At 41.6% G+C, this 15954-nt stretch overlaps 1 protein-coding gene across 1 annotated transcript in view; it reads right to left on the bottom strand.

Moving 5' to 3' along the window:
- LOC131883359 (uncharacterized) overlaps positions 1 to 15954 on the bottom strand; it is a 58615-nt gene that overhangs the window by 8822 nt on the left and 33839 nt on the right. The window contains exons 13-32 of the mRNA XM_059230814.1: positions 9494 to 9629; positions 8601 to 8717; positions 8345 to 8527; positions 8073 to 8285; positions 7728 to 8015; positions 7476 to 7664; positions 7082 to 7414; positions 6668 to 7012; positions 6359 to 6599; positions 6109 to 6291; positions 5860 to 6029; positions 5517 to 5796; positions 5219 to 5451; positions 4964 to 5149; positions 4786 to 4905; positions 4571 to 4725; positions 4276 to 4510; positions 3945 to 4208; positions 3690 to 3874; positions 1276 to 1534 (exon numbers count right to left, since the gene is read on the bottom strand). Coding sequence (XP_059086797.1) covers positions 1276 to 1534; positions 3690 to 3874; positions 3945 to 4208; positions 4276 to 4510; positions 4571 to 4725; positions 4786 to 4905; positions 4964 to 5149; positions 5219 to 5451; positions 5517 to 5796; positions 5860 to 6029; positions 6109 to 6291; positions 6359 to 6599; positions 6668 to 7012; positions 7082 to 7414; positions 7476 to 7664; positions 7728 to 8015; positions 8073 to 8285; positions 8345 to 8527; positions 8601 to 8717; positions 9494 to 9629 — 4315 coding nt within the window. The remainder of the gene's footprint in view (positions 1 to 1275; positions 1535 to 3689; positions 3875 to 3944; positions 4209 to 4275; positions 4511 to 4570; positions 4726 to 4785; positions 4906 to 4963; positions 5150 to 5218; positions 5452 to 5516; positions 5797 to 5859; positions 6030 to 6108; positions 6292 to 6358; positions 6600 to 6667; positions 7013 to 7081; positions 7415 to 7475; positions 7665 to 7727; positions 8016 to 8072; positions 8286 to 8344; positions 8528 to 8600; positions 8718 to 9493; positions 9630 to 15954) is intronic.

Raw genomic sequence — 15954 nt, 5'->3', positions numbered from 1 at the left:
GTCTTGTAGAATGGAACGGTTCTGAATGGCTGAATTGCAATCGACTTTGTAAAAAAAATCTCTTTATTGCGAGATATTTCTCATCGGATCACAGGTCTTTTTACGATGTTTACAATATGTAAAAAGCTGCTTTAATTCAAACACAATCAGTTGCATTGGACCAAACTAAGATTGACTTTTTCTGTCGCATCACTCACTAAAATTTGACTCTTTCTATCGCAAATGGTTAAGCCAACACTCATGTTTTATTACAATTTTGCTTGGTTATCCTTTGATTGAACCAGGCTTAACGGTTGCAAAGCGGATGCTCTACCATTATACTACGATTGCTGGCCTTAACAGACCTTTTATAACTTGAATCATTTATTGACAATTGGGAGCTCTAAGGGTTGTCGAGCCACTTCCCAGTGTGATTTTCATGTCTTCTGACGATTGTTGACTTGATGTTCACATATTCAAGCCTGCTTTGATGGTGAATGTCAATATGAGCCGCAAGCTCAGTTTTTCAAAATTTCAATCGGTCGTTTTTCTGTAAAAATAATAACCAAAAATGTGAAAATAAGTGGAAAATGAGGTAACCAATTGAAAAAAAAATTACAGAATTTTCTGACTTACTACCGTTCCAACGAAACCAAGGAATTTAATTATGCTCTGAATCTTCAGCATAGCAAAAACCAAGGAGGAGTGGGAATTTTTCTCTATAACCCCATTTACTACTGACAGTGTCCTCAGCTTCGAAGTGTTTTCATTTTTAATGGCCTATGACATTGTTGGTGGAATGTCCGATTCAAAAATTAACCTGAGTTCGATTCTTGGATACGGTCGTCTCCTCTCGTCTCGTCTCACCCTTCTCACCACGGTGGTCAAAAAGCCTTATCAAGTATAGAGAGAAATGCGCAAATCCATCTTAATAATCTTCTACCTCGCAAAACCATAATAAGTAATTTTGACCTGATTGGTTTATTGAATTCTGGCTCAAATTTGACGCTCATATGGCTAATAGTCACCAAGATTTGTTTGGATGTTTCTCTTAGACTTAAAAAGGCTTTTGAACCACTGTGGCAGTCGTCTCAGTGGTGAGACGAGAGGGGTAAGCTGATCATGGAAGAATCCAGCTCTGGTTTTTCGTCCGTCAAGCCAGGGTTGCTTTTTGCTCAAATTTAGATTTTTGAATGGCAATGGAACAGGCGTGTGCTTTCGCTTTCGACCTTTTCTGGCAACCTTGAGTTTGAAGTTTGATTAGATCCCATCACTACCAAACACGCAATAACTCACCCATAACATCAACCTCCAAGGCTTGCAGGTAAATGGTGTCCGAGCTTTGGAGAGTGACCACTTTTCCTGAGAGACCTGGCTTAGGACAGGTCATCTCAATGACCTTCTCATTGGTAGGTCGTCCAGTAAATGAGGCGCAATAGGTGTTTTGTGTCAGTTTCATAGCTATGGACGATGTTAAAGTCGAAGGCTCCTCATGGCCCACTCGCGCTTCAACGTTGTTAAACCGATTGTGGGCACTGGATGGATACATAGCAACCTATTCGATTAAGGTACTTTGAGTGTTATTGATGTAAAAATAAAGCAATCTAAAGAAATTTGACGATTTCAACTTGGCATCAGCAGTTTCTAAAACTATCGCCATGAACAATTCAAACGGCTCATTTCGTTCTTTAAAAAGCTACATAAAATCCCAACGTGGGTCAAAATCGGCATCAAATTTCCTTCAGTATCTGAGCCAGAGGAGATTTGTCATGACTGTCACAATCAATCAAAATATCATTCTCATTCCTGTGCGAAACAAATTGGGGACTTTGTTTTTCATAACAGTTTTTTAATGAACTGCATTTAAACTCAACGTAAACAAATAAAGAACTAAACCAGCTCTGAATCGGAACATCAAAACAATAATGAAGAAATTTTGATTACTAAATAACCAGGAAGATTTGCAGGAATGAGAGACCGCTCGTAATGTGGGAAACTGAAAAAGGTGCGGACAGTACAGTGTTCAAAGAAGGCACAAAAAAGGCATCTGGCACTGTAGGCTTTAGAAAGCAGACATGAGCTTTGTCCAAGCTGAAGTGTTAGAGTCAATCATAATAATTTCAGAGGCTTTGTTTTTCTTTTGAAAGCATCTTCAAAAACTCGAGAATCTCGGTTAATTCGAACAATGAAGCCCTCTCTTCTTTGCTCGGCCTCCTTTAGTGTTGGTAATACTTAGAACTAAAAATCTTTCAAGCCAGTCTTGGATAACTTTTTGACCAAATTCCCTGGTCAAGGACTAACCAGATTCGGCAACCCTAACCGGTCGGTGGGTCAGTAAATGATTAAACACTTGAATATAAATCACAAATCTTTTAACTACCACCGCTGGCGATCACAATCCCAAACAGCCTCGTTATTGGTGAAATATAGGCGTTTGGACAGTTCCCCCAAAGAACAAAAATAATAGCTAAGTCCCAAATTGTGGCAGATTCTGCTGACACTGTGACGCAAAGTTCTTGCCCCTTGATAAAACTAGTAAAATTGACGAACAGAATTCATCAGCCATTTCATCATCTCTGGCATATACGCAACTACGGACTGAAAGATATTTACCTCAATACTTCTGGCATGTGTTTATCAAGGTGTTTGATGGAAGAGGCCGGTCCCACCAAACTGACCTAACTGACTTAAAAGGAATATTCATAAGTTCTCTACGAAATTAATCTCAACGACCTTAATTCGGGCCACACCTGGTTTTTTACAGAAGTGATGAACACTCGTTTCCAAACAGTTGTCGGGGCTTTTGACTGTCTGAGGTGGAGGACCATCTTTCATAAACATTACTGTTGAAGTTGAGAGCGTGAGTCTCCTTTGGGTCAATGGGCTTGCGGTGAACTTCCTCTTCATGACAGGGAGGGCTATTTTAGACAAAATATCAGGCTGGTACATAGTGTTGGGCATTTTCTTTTTTTGATGTTTTGAGGAATTTTCTGAAGTTCAGGATTTTTTTTGTCTTCGACGAAGCCTAACGTGACCGTTTTCATTGCTTCAGTGAGGAGGGGCTTTGTCTAATGCTTATAGGCACGGCTCCCGCCCAAGTGATGCTTGAAATGAACCCTCTGGTGCTCCCTACCCCCCGATAATCCTTTTTGATTAACCTAGCTGTCACTTTTTAGGTACTCCTTAGCCTGTTTCCCAAGTTTATGGTTAGCACATGCTTGATCTCTCCTGTCACCAAATTGGGATGACCAGATAGAGGTTTGTCTTGGAGGCTTTTATCAGCCCAGTGGTAAGCCCACCAAAGTTCAACAGTTCGCAATGAGATCCCCAAGGTCTTAGCAGTAGCTGATTGAGTCATTCCAGCCTAAATCACACAAGCAAACGGCCTTTGAGGGCGTCTTTGGTGCCGGCGGGATTTCACTGTTTCCAGAGAATAACGTTAATTAATTGGTTAATATTTAGTGATTTATACACCTTGGCCAAAATAACTACCGTACCTTTGTGTTAATGGGAATTTCCCTCTACAATGTTGACAGTATCTAGCATGTGCCTTTGGTTACCCAAATATCAGTTTTATTCTCAGAAGGAGTGCATATGAAGCGAGAAAGATAAATGCCGCCAAAGAACTTTACGGTCATAGTGCATGTACCTTGTACTTAGTCAGTTGCTTGCAAGAAATTTAGAGTTCAATCATAGACATGTAAAGTTACCCTTATACTCTTTATCGTTATCTCCTCTGGAAGAGTGAGGCAGAACCATTGAAGCGATGCCAATGTTGTTAGGGCTCTACTGCCTGAATGCAGAACACGCCCATCAACCAAATTCGATGGAAGATAATGACCTGCCCGATGTGGCCACGAAAACTGAGCCGTGACTTCTCCAGTTGCATTCAAGACTGGGGAACAAGTGGGGTTGAGTAATGAATAAATAACAATGATAACATATCAACACTCATCATTACTCACGGGTGACGAACACAGGAGATCCATCTAAGTCCCATGTCCAATGACCTTTGGCATTTCGTTCCAGACCGAGGAACACTTCGCCCCCTCCAAATGATTTCAAGATATCTTTCACTTTCTCCTCTTGATCTGGTCGTGTTAAGCGTGGCAAACCAGAATTTGGACTGATCTTGGAGCACTGGGTCCTGGCCTCGGCCTTACTGGCCTTTTCTTTGATGAAAGCCACACAAGACTTGGAAACGAAATAAATAAATCCCGGGGGGCAAGCTGAAACAAACACATCGATCGAATGCATGGTACTATATTCGAAGTCTATGGTGTATTTTAACCTTACCCTCTCGTTCACAAATGTATTTGGCCTTTTTCTCACAATTAGTTTGTTTGAACTTGGACTGATCAGAAATTGAGAGAACAACACAGTCTTCACTTGGCAATGAAGGTGGGGTTCCAGCCCATGGTCCGAGATCAGAAGCAGACGTTCCAGAACTTGAAAAGTACCCATTATGGGTCGAGTTCCAAGAAAGGTCACTCCAGATGTCCTGCTTCTCCCCTTGAAACTCCAGAAGATCCTAGGTGACTTTTATTAAATGGTTATACATTCATCGGATCGATATACAATTGAATCAAACCTTAATGTGCTGAAGTATTTCAGATGAATCAGTTTGAAGTGGGGAGGCACTCATTGCGGCGCATTCACTTTCAATATTGGCTTTGTCGATGGTGCTGAAAGACACATTGTAGCATCTCTGGCCCAGAAGGACAAAACCTTTTCCACAATCAGCATCTATCGTTTCATATATTAACTTAGATTGGTACTTCAAAATTTCAGAATACTTATACTCACTCCAGTTCTCACAGTAGGTACGCTGACCATTGATGAGATAAAAGGCGTTGCCCATTAATCCTTTGTTCCTAACATCTTCACAAGATGTGAATTGCAATGATGCGCTCGCAGGCTCATCTCCTAAGATAAAGTTGTGATTTTAAGATCATCCGATGAGTCAAAAGAAGTGTTTCCATACCTGAGATTCCTGTGTGATAGAGAATGGCCAAATCACTGCCAAGGGGATTGATCTTACATCCGCATGATTGATACAAAGCCCCTGGACATGGGATTAGTTGATCACAAGCGAACGGATATGAACCTGGTTCCACGGCGTCTTCAATGGTCCGTTTTTTCAAGGAAATCGTTTCTTCTTCTGATGGAACTGAGCAGGTTTAAAGGTATGGGCTCATTCATTTTGTTTCCATTGAAGTGTTTGAGATACAAAACTTACCAAAGGTCCATTTTGAAGCTCCTTCATTGGTAGCATCGGCTATTAATTTGTTGTTTTTTATACTTAAATATCTAGCCAAGTCCGGCATGAAAAGCTCGCCAGAGGCGAACAGGAACTTTTGTGTTGGATTTGAGGGATCCCGAGGACTCAGAGAGGCTTGCATAGACTGTATGGAAATTTCAATGGCCAAATGGACGCTTTCCTTTGGAACCAACGCGTTTCCAAGCCATTTCCTTGAGGTGTGTAAAGAAATAGGGGTTATTTCGGTTAAACCAGATTTGTCCTGATTTTATCTTACCAATCTGAACCAACATCGTTCAAGTTGATTGCTATTGGGCTGGCATCATCAAAGGTCAGAAACTGACTGGTCATTACATTTTGTACCTTGAAAGTGGGATTTCGAACCTGGGCATTATCTTTCATACAATTACATGTGCTTTCTTTGGCTGCAATGATTCTTGAATCTGGAACTCCTGAACACAGGGCAAAGCATGAACCCAATGAATTGGTTTCAATGTCGAACGATTGAGCAACAGATTCGGTGTCAATGGCTGCTAAAGGTCGGAAGCCCAAGAAATCTAATGGGATACTTTTTGGCTCTAATTCGCTCTTTCATTCATGAATGGATTGTTAGGTCCAACCTGGATTGTTCATGCAAATAAATCGAGCAGGCCTCTCGCACGAGATGTCCAACCATTTGTATCGATAATCAAACATCACATGAGGCCAAATTATAGTGTTGTATGCCAAGCAAGAGGATTTTGTGGTTTGGGCCAGAGGTCCTGACCACGGCTTGTCCTTGATAAAGGTTCTGCTCAGAAAAGACCAATTGTTCCGCGAGGTATAAAGCAAATTCCCATTGTATTACGTCTCATAATGACCCAACTCACGGCGTTTTCCCATTACTTTGGTAGATGACGTTTTCTTGCTGGTTTTGATAAATACCCAAGTGATAAAATCCTGGACTGATTGGATGTGCATAGTCATAGCGGCTCGTTAGCACATCGGTTACCATATCTTCATCGGCAGGGGTTTTCGGTGCCACAAGATTTGCTCCCATTGATAAGCATTGCCTGAATTTGTAAACATCTTTAATCTCATGGCAAAACTCGTCAACTCACCCCCATTTCTACGACTCACCGGCTTGCTTCAATATTAGACACCATATCCAAATGGACTTGAAAGCAAAACCCGTTGTCGGCATTCCCGTACCAGCCTTTGGGGCAAGACAGGCTTCCACCATCCATGTTCTCTTTGGAGCAATTTACAAAGGTTCCATCCTCTAAAAGAAGCTTCATAGGTTGACCGTCATTTGGCTGAAGAGCGCCAAGAGCAAGTGCTTCTCGACAAGATGTGTAACGTCTTTCAAAGACAGAGGGCGCTGCAATGGAATCGATTTTTTTCTGGATTTCCATGACCAATCATGTCTACAATGATCGTTCTTCTTACCGTGAATATCAGGCCACCATTTGGTTGTCGCTTTTACGACGGTACAATCAGGCGAGCATTGCAATTTGTCCCCTAAATCTGAGAGCTGCATAGTTTCAGTCATCCAATCCATGCTATAAATTTTACTCTTGGTGTCACTGTTAATGAGATGGATCTCATCTGCCAGAGATAGAAAACTGATTGGTCCCACGAGATTTATTTGAGGCAACTCTTGAACCAAAGATGTTGACACAACCTGAAGGTTCTCAAGGTGAATGAAATATATTTTGAAGGGAGACGGTAGAGCAAACAGGAAGCCTTTACGGCCTTTGAAATTAGCCACAGGGTTCGCGAAACCCTGGTGAACTGGGTAAAAAAGAAACTCTTTCTTTTATGTATCATACGTAATAGATTACGACAATGGCATGATCTTACCTTCCACAGGCAGGTGCAGACTAACCCACTCACGATTGTCTAGAAAATCATAGAAATAGATTTGATGTCCTGCCCTTCCAAACGCAATAAGTGTGTTATTTTCCACGAAGATGCAATTGGGTGTAATGCTGGTCAAAGGAGAGGGAAGATCCTTCAATGGTTTCCACACTTCATCGAAATGCCAACAAGATATGTCCGAGATGGTACACGCAATGAGGTGGCCTTCATTATTGGCAAAAGCAAGCCGCTTCTCTTTTTGGGGAATACTGTCCATTGAGGTCCAAGTTAAGATATCGGCAGAAAAATCCAACGAGAAGCAGCCCTCATGGAGAACTATAAGACAAAGCTACCACAACTAACTTGGGCTAAAATGACAACATTGCATCCAAAAAACCTTGTTCTGCAGTCATGCCTCCGCAATGAATCAATTTTGATCTGCCATCCATTGTCACAGAACCATATTTCAGGGGCTCTGGCAAAGGAGGAAACTCCGCTAATGTTTCCACCCGACCCCCTGCTAAGATTATCTCGGCTCTGGGCTCTCCTTCAAAGCCATTGAAAACAAAAATGGCTTCCTCCACAGCTATAACAAGAAGTGATTCGAATAAAGTGTTTTGGGCATTTCTTTTGTCCAAGAGGCTCTCACCGGTTCGGTTAAGCAGATTGAAGACCGAGAATGTCCCACGCCCTCCGCAAACCTGACTGGGATTCCCAGGGCATCTTAGATCGCACATTCCGGTAGAAAATTTGGCACCTAAGGCTGTCTTCAAACATGCGCATCTTTGGCCTTGAAGGCCAATTAAAGGAGCCGCTCCAGAGACACTTTGACCCATACAAAACTCCACGCAAAAGTTGATGGTCATGTGGGGCGAAACCATGGAGGCCAGTAATGACCCGTCAGCTTCAATGACAGTTGGGTAGCAACCAACATGAACTAAAAAGGTAATTGTTAGGGACCAATGTGCTCAACACGACAGACAATGTGTCTTACTATTGGCTTGAGACGCGAGACCAGCAGCAGCTTTCCGTTGGCACAAGAAGCCAATTTTGGAATCACAATGCTGCAAGTTGGCATATCTACGATTGGCTGATGCCACACCAGTTTTCTGCGTAAATGCACCATTAATTGCAAAATATTCCAAATTAGGCGCCAATCGGCTTTTTCGTCGTTCTGTTGCTTTGGCCTTGATGAGGTCGAACATTCCTGAAAAAGGCTCTTCTTTGGCTTTGGAAACTAAGCAAAATTTGGGGATGCATCCCTACCTTGCTCATAGGCTGCTTGATAACCAGGATGGGTATCATGAAACCAATTGGGGATTCGACCTCCATGAGAGTGACAGTACTTCTCGGCATCATTGTAAGCCAACAACTCAGCCTCAGGGAAGAATTGTAGTGGGTACTCCAACCAATTCTCATAGCCATTATAGCTATCATGGTCTGATCCATCTGCAAGAGGCCAATGAGCTTGACTTGTGCTTTCGCATGTACATTTACTATATGATCAAGTTGTCAAACTTACATGGCTTGTGACACAATGTCGCCCCCCCGACATTGCATTCTTCAAACACGGTGTGAAGAGTTGAATTAATGTAGGAACATGATTTATATTCCTCTGGACTCAAAGGCGAAATGCAAGCTGAGAAAGAAAGGTTCATCAGGATAACATTATGGCAAAACCGGGTACAATATAGATATAGAAAAGCAACTGTATTAACAAACGCGATTTGTTGGTGGTTAAGAAACGAGTTCCCCATTTTGTTAAAACGAACGTGACTGTCTTTTGTTATCTAGTTTAAGGGACAACAGCAACCCTAGCTGGATTCTTGGACACGGTCGTCTCCTCTCATCTCGTCTCACCCGTCTCACCACGGTGGTCAAAAAAGCTTATCAGGTATTGAGAAAAATGCGCATATCCATCTCAACAGTCTTCTTCCTTACAAAAACCATAAGAAGTGATTTTGACGTGATTGATTTATTGAAGTCTGGCTCAAATTTGTCGCGCACATGGCTATTAGTTAACAAGATTTGCTTGGATATTTCTGTTGGAATTCAAAAAGGCTTTTGAACCACTGTGGCAGTCGTCTCAATGGTGAGACGAGAGGGGTAAGCTGATCAACGAAGAATCCAGCTCCTGTTAATGCACAACTTCACCTCATTGTTTGACAGTCGAATACTTATCTGGATAAGTATCACGAATCTGCGTTCCTCAGTCCCTGAATCGCTTCTTATCAGCGTTCTTTTGATTGGAATTATGGAAGTAAATACATTCAAAATAGGTCAGTTTCCTGGTCTCATGCAAATCAAATCGCTTTCAGTATTATGCCATTATTAGCGCATTATCCAAGACTGTTTAAGCTATTCTACTCCTTCAGTCGAACACCCAGCATTTTATGAATCACCTTTCCTTCTTACCTAATGAAGACTCGCATTCATCAAGACAATCGGTTGATCCGTCGTAATATTTGTGGCTTCTCAACGAAGATCCAAAAGCCTTTGAAGCATAATACAGGTCCGACCTGTCCACGAGATCCAAGGCTTGAAAGACTTCCTAGGGAAAAAATCTCAAGATCAGAGTCTTCGCACCTACTAAAAAATCGGGATGAACTTTACTCCTTTTCTTCTTTATTTGAAACAAAGGAATGCATTCCATTTCTAATCCATATATTACAAGGAAAGATAAATCTATTTCAAATTCTTCTCTCGTTTTTGTCATGAATTTGTCACCATTGAGGGGCTTCATTTGGCTAAAATACGAATTAAAAGCCACAACCTGATGGTAGGGATACGGTTTAAAACACATTCATGAGCTTTGTCCCAACGAGGTCATGCACCAGATATTTTAGAATGTCAACCTGTCCCAATATGTTGGCTCAGCTACGCAGGCCGGACAGTATGCTAAACTTAGTTCTATCCAGGGATCTCGATTAGATCTCAACTATTCAAGTGACCCTAAGTAATCAATCTGATCATAACGTGCTGGAAATATTTCAGACAATCAAGTTCCAAACGACTATATCTCGAGGCGATGTCACGAGAACTGGACTAGCTAAATACTGCCATTTAAAGGACAAGAAATGGTCCTTGATAAATTCAAATTGAGCACGCCAAGACCGGAATTTAAAATTGACGACGCTGTGAACCTACTGATTTTTTTCTTTTAAAAAATATGCGCCTAAATAGGGGTGCCTCTTTTGTCACTAAAAGATATCAGAAGCAACAGCTCATTGTTCTAATAGCGAGTTTGTTGAGATTAATGACGTTAGTCAAATTGAGCAATTTGATGATCTTGTAGTCTCAGATCAAGATGCCTTTGCGGCCATCAGGGACTTGAGGCTTTCAAGTTCTCCTGGTCCAGATGGTGCGACATCTCAGTTTCTTATGAGATGCTCACTAGTTCTTGCTCCTGTTTTCTCATACTTGATGCGTTCCATCATGGATCAGGGCAAGTTTTCATCTTCACTAAAGTTAGCTCCCGTTGTTCCAATTTTTAAAGGGGGAGATAAGTCCATCCCCAGTATCTATAGGCCTATTTCTCTCACTCCGAATTTTGCGAAGGTGTTTGAGAAGATCATGAAGTCCAAACTTGTTGAATTTCTTGAGGTCAATGAAGTCATTCCTCCTAACCAGCACGGGTTCCGAGCACATTTTAACGCGGTTACCAACTGATTGAGCAATTAGAATAGGTCATTGAGGGACTGGAAAGGCCCGAATCAGTTGATGTTGTCTATCATGGCCTTTTGTTGAAAAGACTTCATGACATTGGCATCCAAGACAAGGTTCTCAATTGGATAAGAAGCTTCATTCATGATAGGAAGCAAATTGTTAAAGTTGAGGGATCCCTTAGTGACATCCATGATCTCAAATCAGGTGTTCTCCAGGCCAACTCTGTACAAGCCGACTGTGCAGCCACAACTGGAATATGCTTCAGTTTGCAAAAGGTCGAACAAGTCCATAGATGTTTCACTTGGAACATACCAGGAATGAGACAGCTCTCGTATTGGGAAAGACTAGAAAAGTTGGGAATGGACAGTGTTCAGAGAAGGTACGAAAGGTATCTGATCCTGTGCGTCTTCAAAAGCATCCATGAGCTTTGTCCCAAACCAAGGATTTATGGTCAATTCTAGTGACCGTAGAGTCTTAATGTGCGTTTTGAGAGCACCTTCAAGTCCTCGAGAATCTAGGCTAGTTCGAACAATGAAGCCCACTTCTCTTCTTCTTTCTTGGGCTCCTTCATTGTTTAATTTGTTTCCCTCTAATATTCTTAAGGAATACGTAGGCCTTGTTGATCCGGTAGCATCTTTCAAGTCAGACTTGGACCAATTTTTAGATAGCATTTCAGATCAACCCTACATTCAAGGACTAGCTCGGTCTGCCAACTCAAATTCGTTGGTAGACCAAATATCGTAAAGATTGAAAGGTAATATATAGACGAATTATAACCTTTTATTTTAAAACTAACGGTGATTACATTCCTTGTAGAGGTTAAAAAGCCCGTGAAAAAAAAACATTATTCCGAAAGAAAGGCAAAAATTCTTCAAGAAACGAGTGTCTTTGGCAAATGGATTGAGATCTCTTGATGATCATTCTTTCAGAAACAAGACTATCAAGAAAAAGGTTTAAGTTATTAATGTGTTGCTGAAAAAGTCGATTAAGAATGATCAGGTGAGAAGGGAAAAGAAAGTTATTCAGGTTGTCAAACTCAACCCGAAAGCTTTTCACCCCTATGCCAACTCAAAACGAAAGGTCAACCCTCCTGTAGGCCCCCTTAAACTACCGAATAAAGTACCTGCTCGATCGGTTTAGCCAATATTCTGAACGATCAATTTGTGTCTGTGTTTTCAATTCCTGTTAAACACTTGCCAGACAACTTTCTCGGTGATCACAGTCACTCATTAGAGGACATTCATTTTTACTGAATCGATCTCTAGCAAAGGGCGACTGCCCACCCAATTAGAAACGGCCCATATAGTCCCCATTTTTAAAAGTGGAGATAGGAGTCAACCCGGCAATTGTAGACCTATTTCGTTAACTTCCAATATTGCCAAGGTTCTGGAAAATCCCGTTAAGGCAAGATTGCTTAACTACCTTGACATAAAAGGTAGCATCTCTGACCAACAACATGGGTTTCGAACTCATTTTAGAATTGTAACACAATTGATATAACACTTTGACGACGTAAATGAGGGACGACTTCAACCCAACGATTGTGTAGATGTTGTTTTCTTGAACTTTGCTAAAGCTCTTGACAAAGTCGATCAAATTCTACAGCTAAAGTATTTAAATGAAATGGGCATTAAAGGCAATACAAAGTCTTGGATCAAAGAGTTCCGGACCAACCGTAGCCAAGCTGTTAAAGCTGAAGGCTGCTTAGGCCGTCCTCCTTGTCAAGTGATATTTGAGTACCACAAGGCACTATCTTGGACCTAATTCTGTTCATACTAGTTATCTCGCCACTACATGGATTACCTCTCAAGTCTTCGATCTCATCTTATGCTGACGGCACCAAGGTAGTATTTGATAGAAGTTTAATAAACCAGACGGACCTTCAAAACGACTTAAACAATATCTATGAGTGGGTGAAAGTGCTGAACACGGAATCAAATAGGGATGAATTCGGCATTATGATTTTCGACCAAACTGGAAACGGTCTTATTATTTATACCGACAATTACCAGAATCCGATTCTATCAGTGAGCTCTATTGAGGACCTTGGGGTACAAGACAATGGCAGATTTGAGGAGCACATCCAATAGAAAGTAAAAAGCAAACTTGCAGTTGGATCTACCGGACATTCAGGTCATCAAATCAATAGTCCAGCTACATCTAGAATATCCATCCTCATTCTGGGATCCAGTGTATGCGGAGGGGTTGAATAAGATCGAAAAAGTACAGAGAAGATCCACTGAAGATATGCCTAATTTAAGCTATTGGGAAGGACCTTAAACCGTAGGATGTCATAGTATCTAGTATAAGTATTAACGTCACTTAATTCTTTATGTTTTCATTCTTTTTGCCTTGACCCGGGAATAAGGCAAAGCTTTAGCCATAGACAGGGTATTTCATGTGAAATACGCCATAAACACAACCCGCTGGATAAAAAGCTATTAAAAAGCACAAATGGCTGGCAGACCATTGGTTCCCAAATTCTGCCTGAAAACAGTCGAAGAAAAGACGGTTCTGCATCACTCACGGCAAGTTAAGAAGAGTAACAGTATTGGTTGCTATTCAATCGGTTTGGAAGTGTTGAAAAAAATTCAAGTATTATAATTGCACCTTTAACATATAGCACCAACACGTCTCTAATAAATGGTACATCCCCAAAGAGGTGGAAAGAGTCCAGGACCGTGCCCCTGCACAAGAAAGGGAGGCAGGATGATGTGAAGAATTTCCACACAATCTCACTCTTACCGGTGGCATCCAAGATTCTCGAAGCGATTGTTAAGGACCAGATCTCAACTTACGTCGAACAACATCAACTTGTTCCAAGCTCACAACATGGTTTCCGTGAGGGCAGATCAACAACGATTGCTGTCCGCTCAATGATTTTAAACTTGAGGGAATGCGTAGGAGATGGAGATATGGTCGGAGTGATCTTCTTCGATCTCACGGCAGCTTTCGATTGTGTTGACCCAGATCTGCTGTGCCGCAAGTTAGAAACAATTGGTTTCGATGCACATAGTATTGCGTGGATGTCCTCTTTCTTGGGTAGCAGATCACACAGGGTGGTTGTTGGAAAAGGTCTCTCGGAGAAAGCGGAAGTGACACTTGGATGCCCGCAGGGGAGCGTCCTCTCCCCCCTACTTTTCCTTCTCTACATGTCAGACCTCCCTTTATGGACCAACGCTTCTATAACCGCGTATGCAGACGACATAACCATGTCGCTGAGAGGCAGGTCTTATCACAACTTGGTCGCAAATCTTGAACAAGAGGCTGACTCCGTTGTGAGATTTATGGCGTCAAATTGGTTAGTCGCTAATATGTCAAAAACACAATTTCTGTTCGTCCCGGGAAAAGCTTTCAGTGTGCGACAATAAAACCCACATCCAATCACAGTTAACGGTACCATTCTCGAACCAATCCCCTCTGTGAGTGCTCTCGGTTTTGAAATATCCAGTGACTTAACAAGCAAGCTTCAATTCCGAAAACTGAACATCACAATCAAGCAACGACTGGCCATCCTTGGTCGCCTGAACCAGACAGTGCCTAAATACAAATTGAAATCGGTAGTCCATGGACTAATAATATCAAACTTAAGGTACGGCCTGGCAGTGTATGGTACGTGCCGAATACGCAACGACGATCCGAAAACGGAGGTCATGGTGCAACTCCAGATCACTCTGAACCGAGTTATGCGCTTTCTGCTGGGCAAGACTCGGGCCAACATGGTTTCCGTCGAGGACCTAATAAAAGACAGTGGCATTCCATCAATAAATCACCTTACAGCGGAGGTTCTCCTACTTGAAACATTCAAAGCGATGTCGGGAAATATCCCCTTCATATCCGATAAATTAGTGCCCATACATCGAGAACTGGGAATGCAAACGCGACAAGCAGGAGCTATCGTCCTTACTCGACCTCACCCAACAAAAACGTCCAGCAACGCGTTTGAGTTTAAAGCAACTTCAATTTGGCCAGAAGAGGCAAGGAGAGAACCAGAACCAATCTTGTTCAAGAAAAAAATGAAATGCTTTGTAAAAACTCTGCCAAACTAATTCTAACGGCAAATTTTGCAATCAAAAGTGTACTGACACTTAAGAAACATACATACATACATACATACATACAATCCTCCTTGGTTTTAAATCGCGCACCAACTTTGCATAGCTTGCTGCCGGCCTCACTTCGACAATTCTATACATAAGACAGCCCCAGGCCAGCCTTTCGTTCAAGGATGTCCCAGGGCGGCAAATTCGAACACTTTGCAAGACGAAATATTTTATAAACTATGACAATACATGACTTCATTCTTTTGCATCGGTCAAGAACCCGAGAATCAACAAACAAACAAAAAAAGAAGCCCACCTTACTTCCTTCTCGTGGTCTTTCATAGTACAATTTGCTTCCCTCAGTTCAAATATTTGTAGGGAATACGTAGGCATTGATCCTGTACCACCTTTCAAATCATTCAAATTCAATTTTCTTCCTTGAGTTCAATTCACTAAAACCATCCTCTTCAAATTAGTGCCGGGATCAAAAAACTTTTCATAACTAAGGTTGCCAGAAAACTTTAGAAGTAACAGCTTCAACCAATCCCTACGATATCGGTTGGGTTTAAGCAAAGAAGCAACCCTGGTTTGACGTTAGAAAAAAATCAGGTCGGAATTTGAGGCTGGCCAAAGGTTTTGGGAGATGGCGTTAGCATTGCCTTATGCCATTGAAACTGTAAATTAGTAGTAACCTTGGGTCACAGCCTCAAGCGATAATGTACGAGGGATATGTCACCTAAACCGGTACTCAGTTCATATATTGTATGATAATTAAGATATTGAAAAATGGTCATGAGACATTGCAAGATCTTTTGAATGGCAACATTTTATCTTTTTAAAAAGAAATAAAAATCAGCGGATTTCCTGTAAATTTGAAGCTTCTTTAGTGTATTCAGCCTACCCCTTACAAAAGTACCGCGAAACAAAAGGGAAGATCAGCATGCAAAAATATTACATTTTGCAAAAGCGGGCAAAAAATCGACGGAATGCCTCAAATTTTTACAACAGGCTTATGGAGAAGCTGCACTTTCACTTAATCGGGGTCTGCTGTACCGTCGCACCGCCTTGGCCGTACAGCAATTTTTACAACAGGCTTATGGAGAAGCTGCACTTTCACTTAATCGGGGTTTTTCATGGTATGGCAAATTTCCTCAGTTTGGGTCTTCA

The sequence above is a fragment of the Tigriopus californicus genome, chromosome 7, assembly GCF_007210705.1.
Source record: "Tigriopus californicus strain San Diego chromosome 7, Tcal_SD_v2.1, whole genome shotgun sequence".
Classification (NCBI taxonomy): Eukaryota; Metazoa; Arthropoda; class Copepoda; order Harpacticoida; family Harpacticidae; genus Tigriopus; species Tigriopus californicus.
This window is presented reverse-complemented; position numbering and strand designations above follow the sequence as displayed.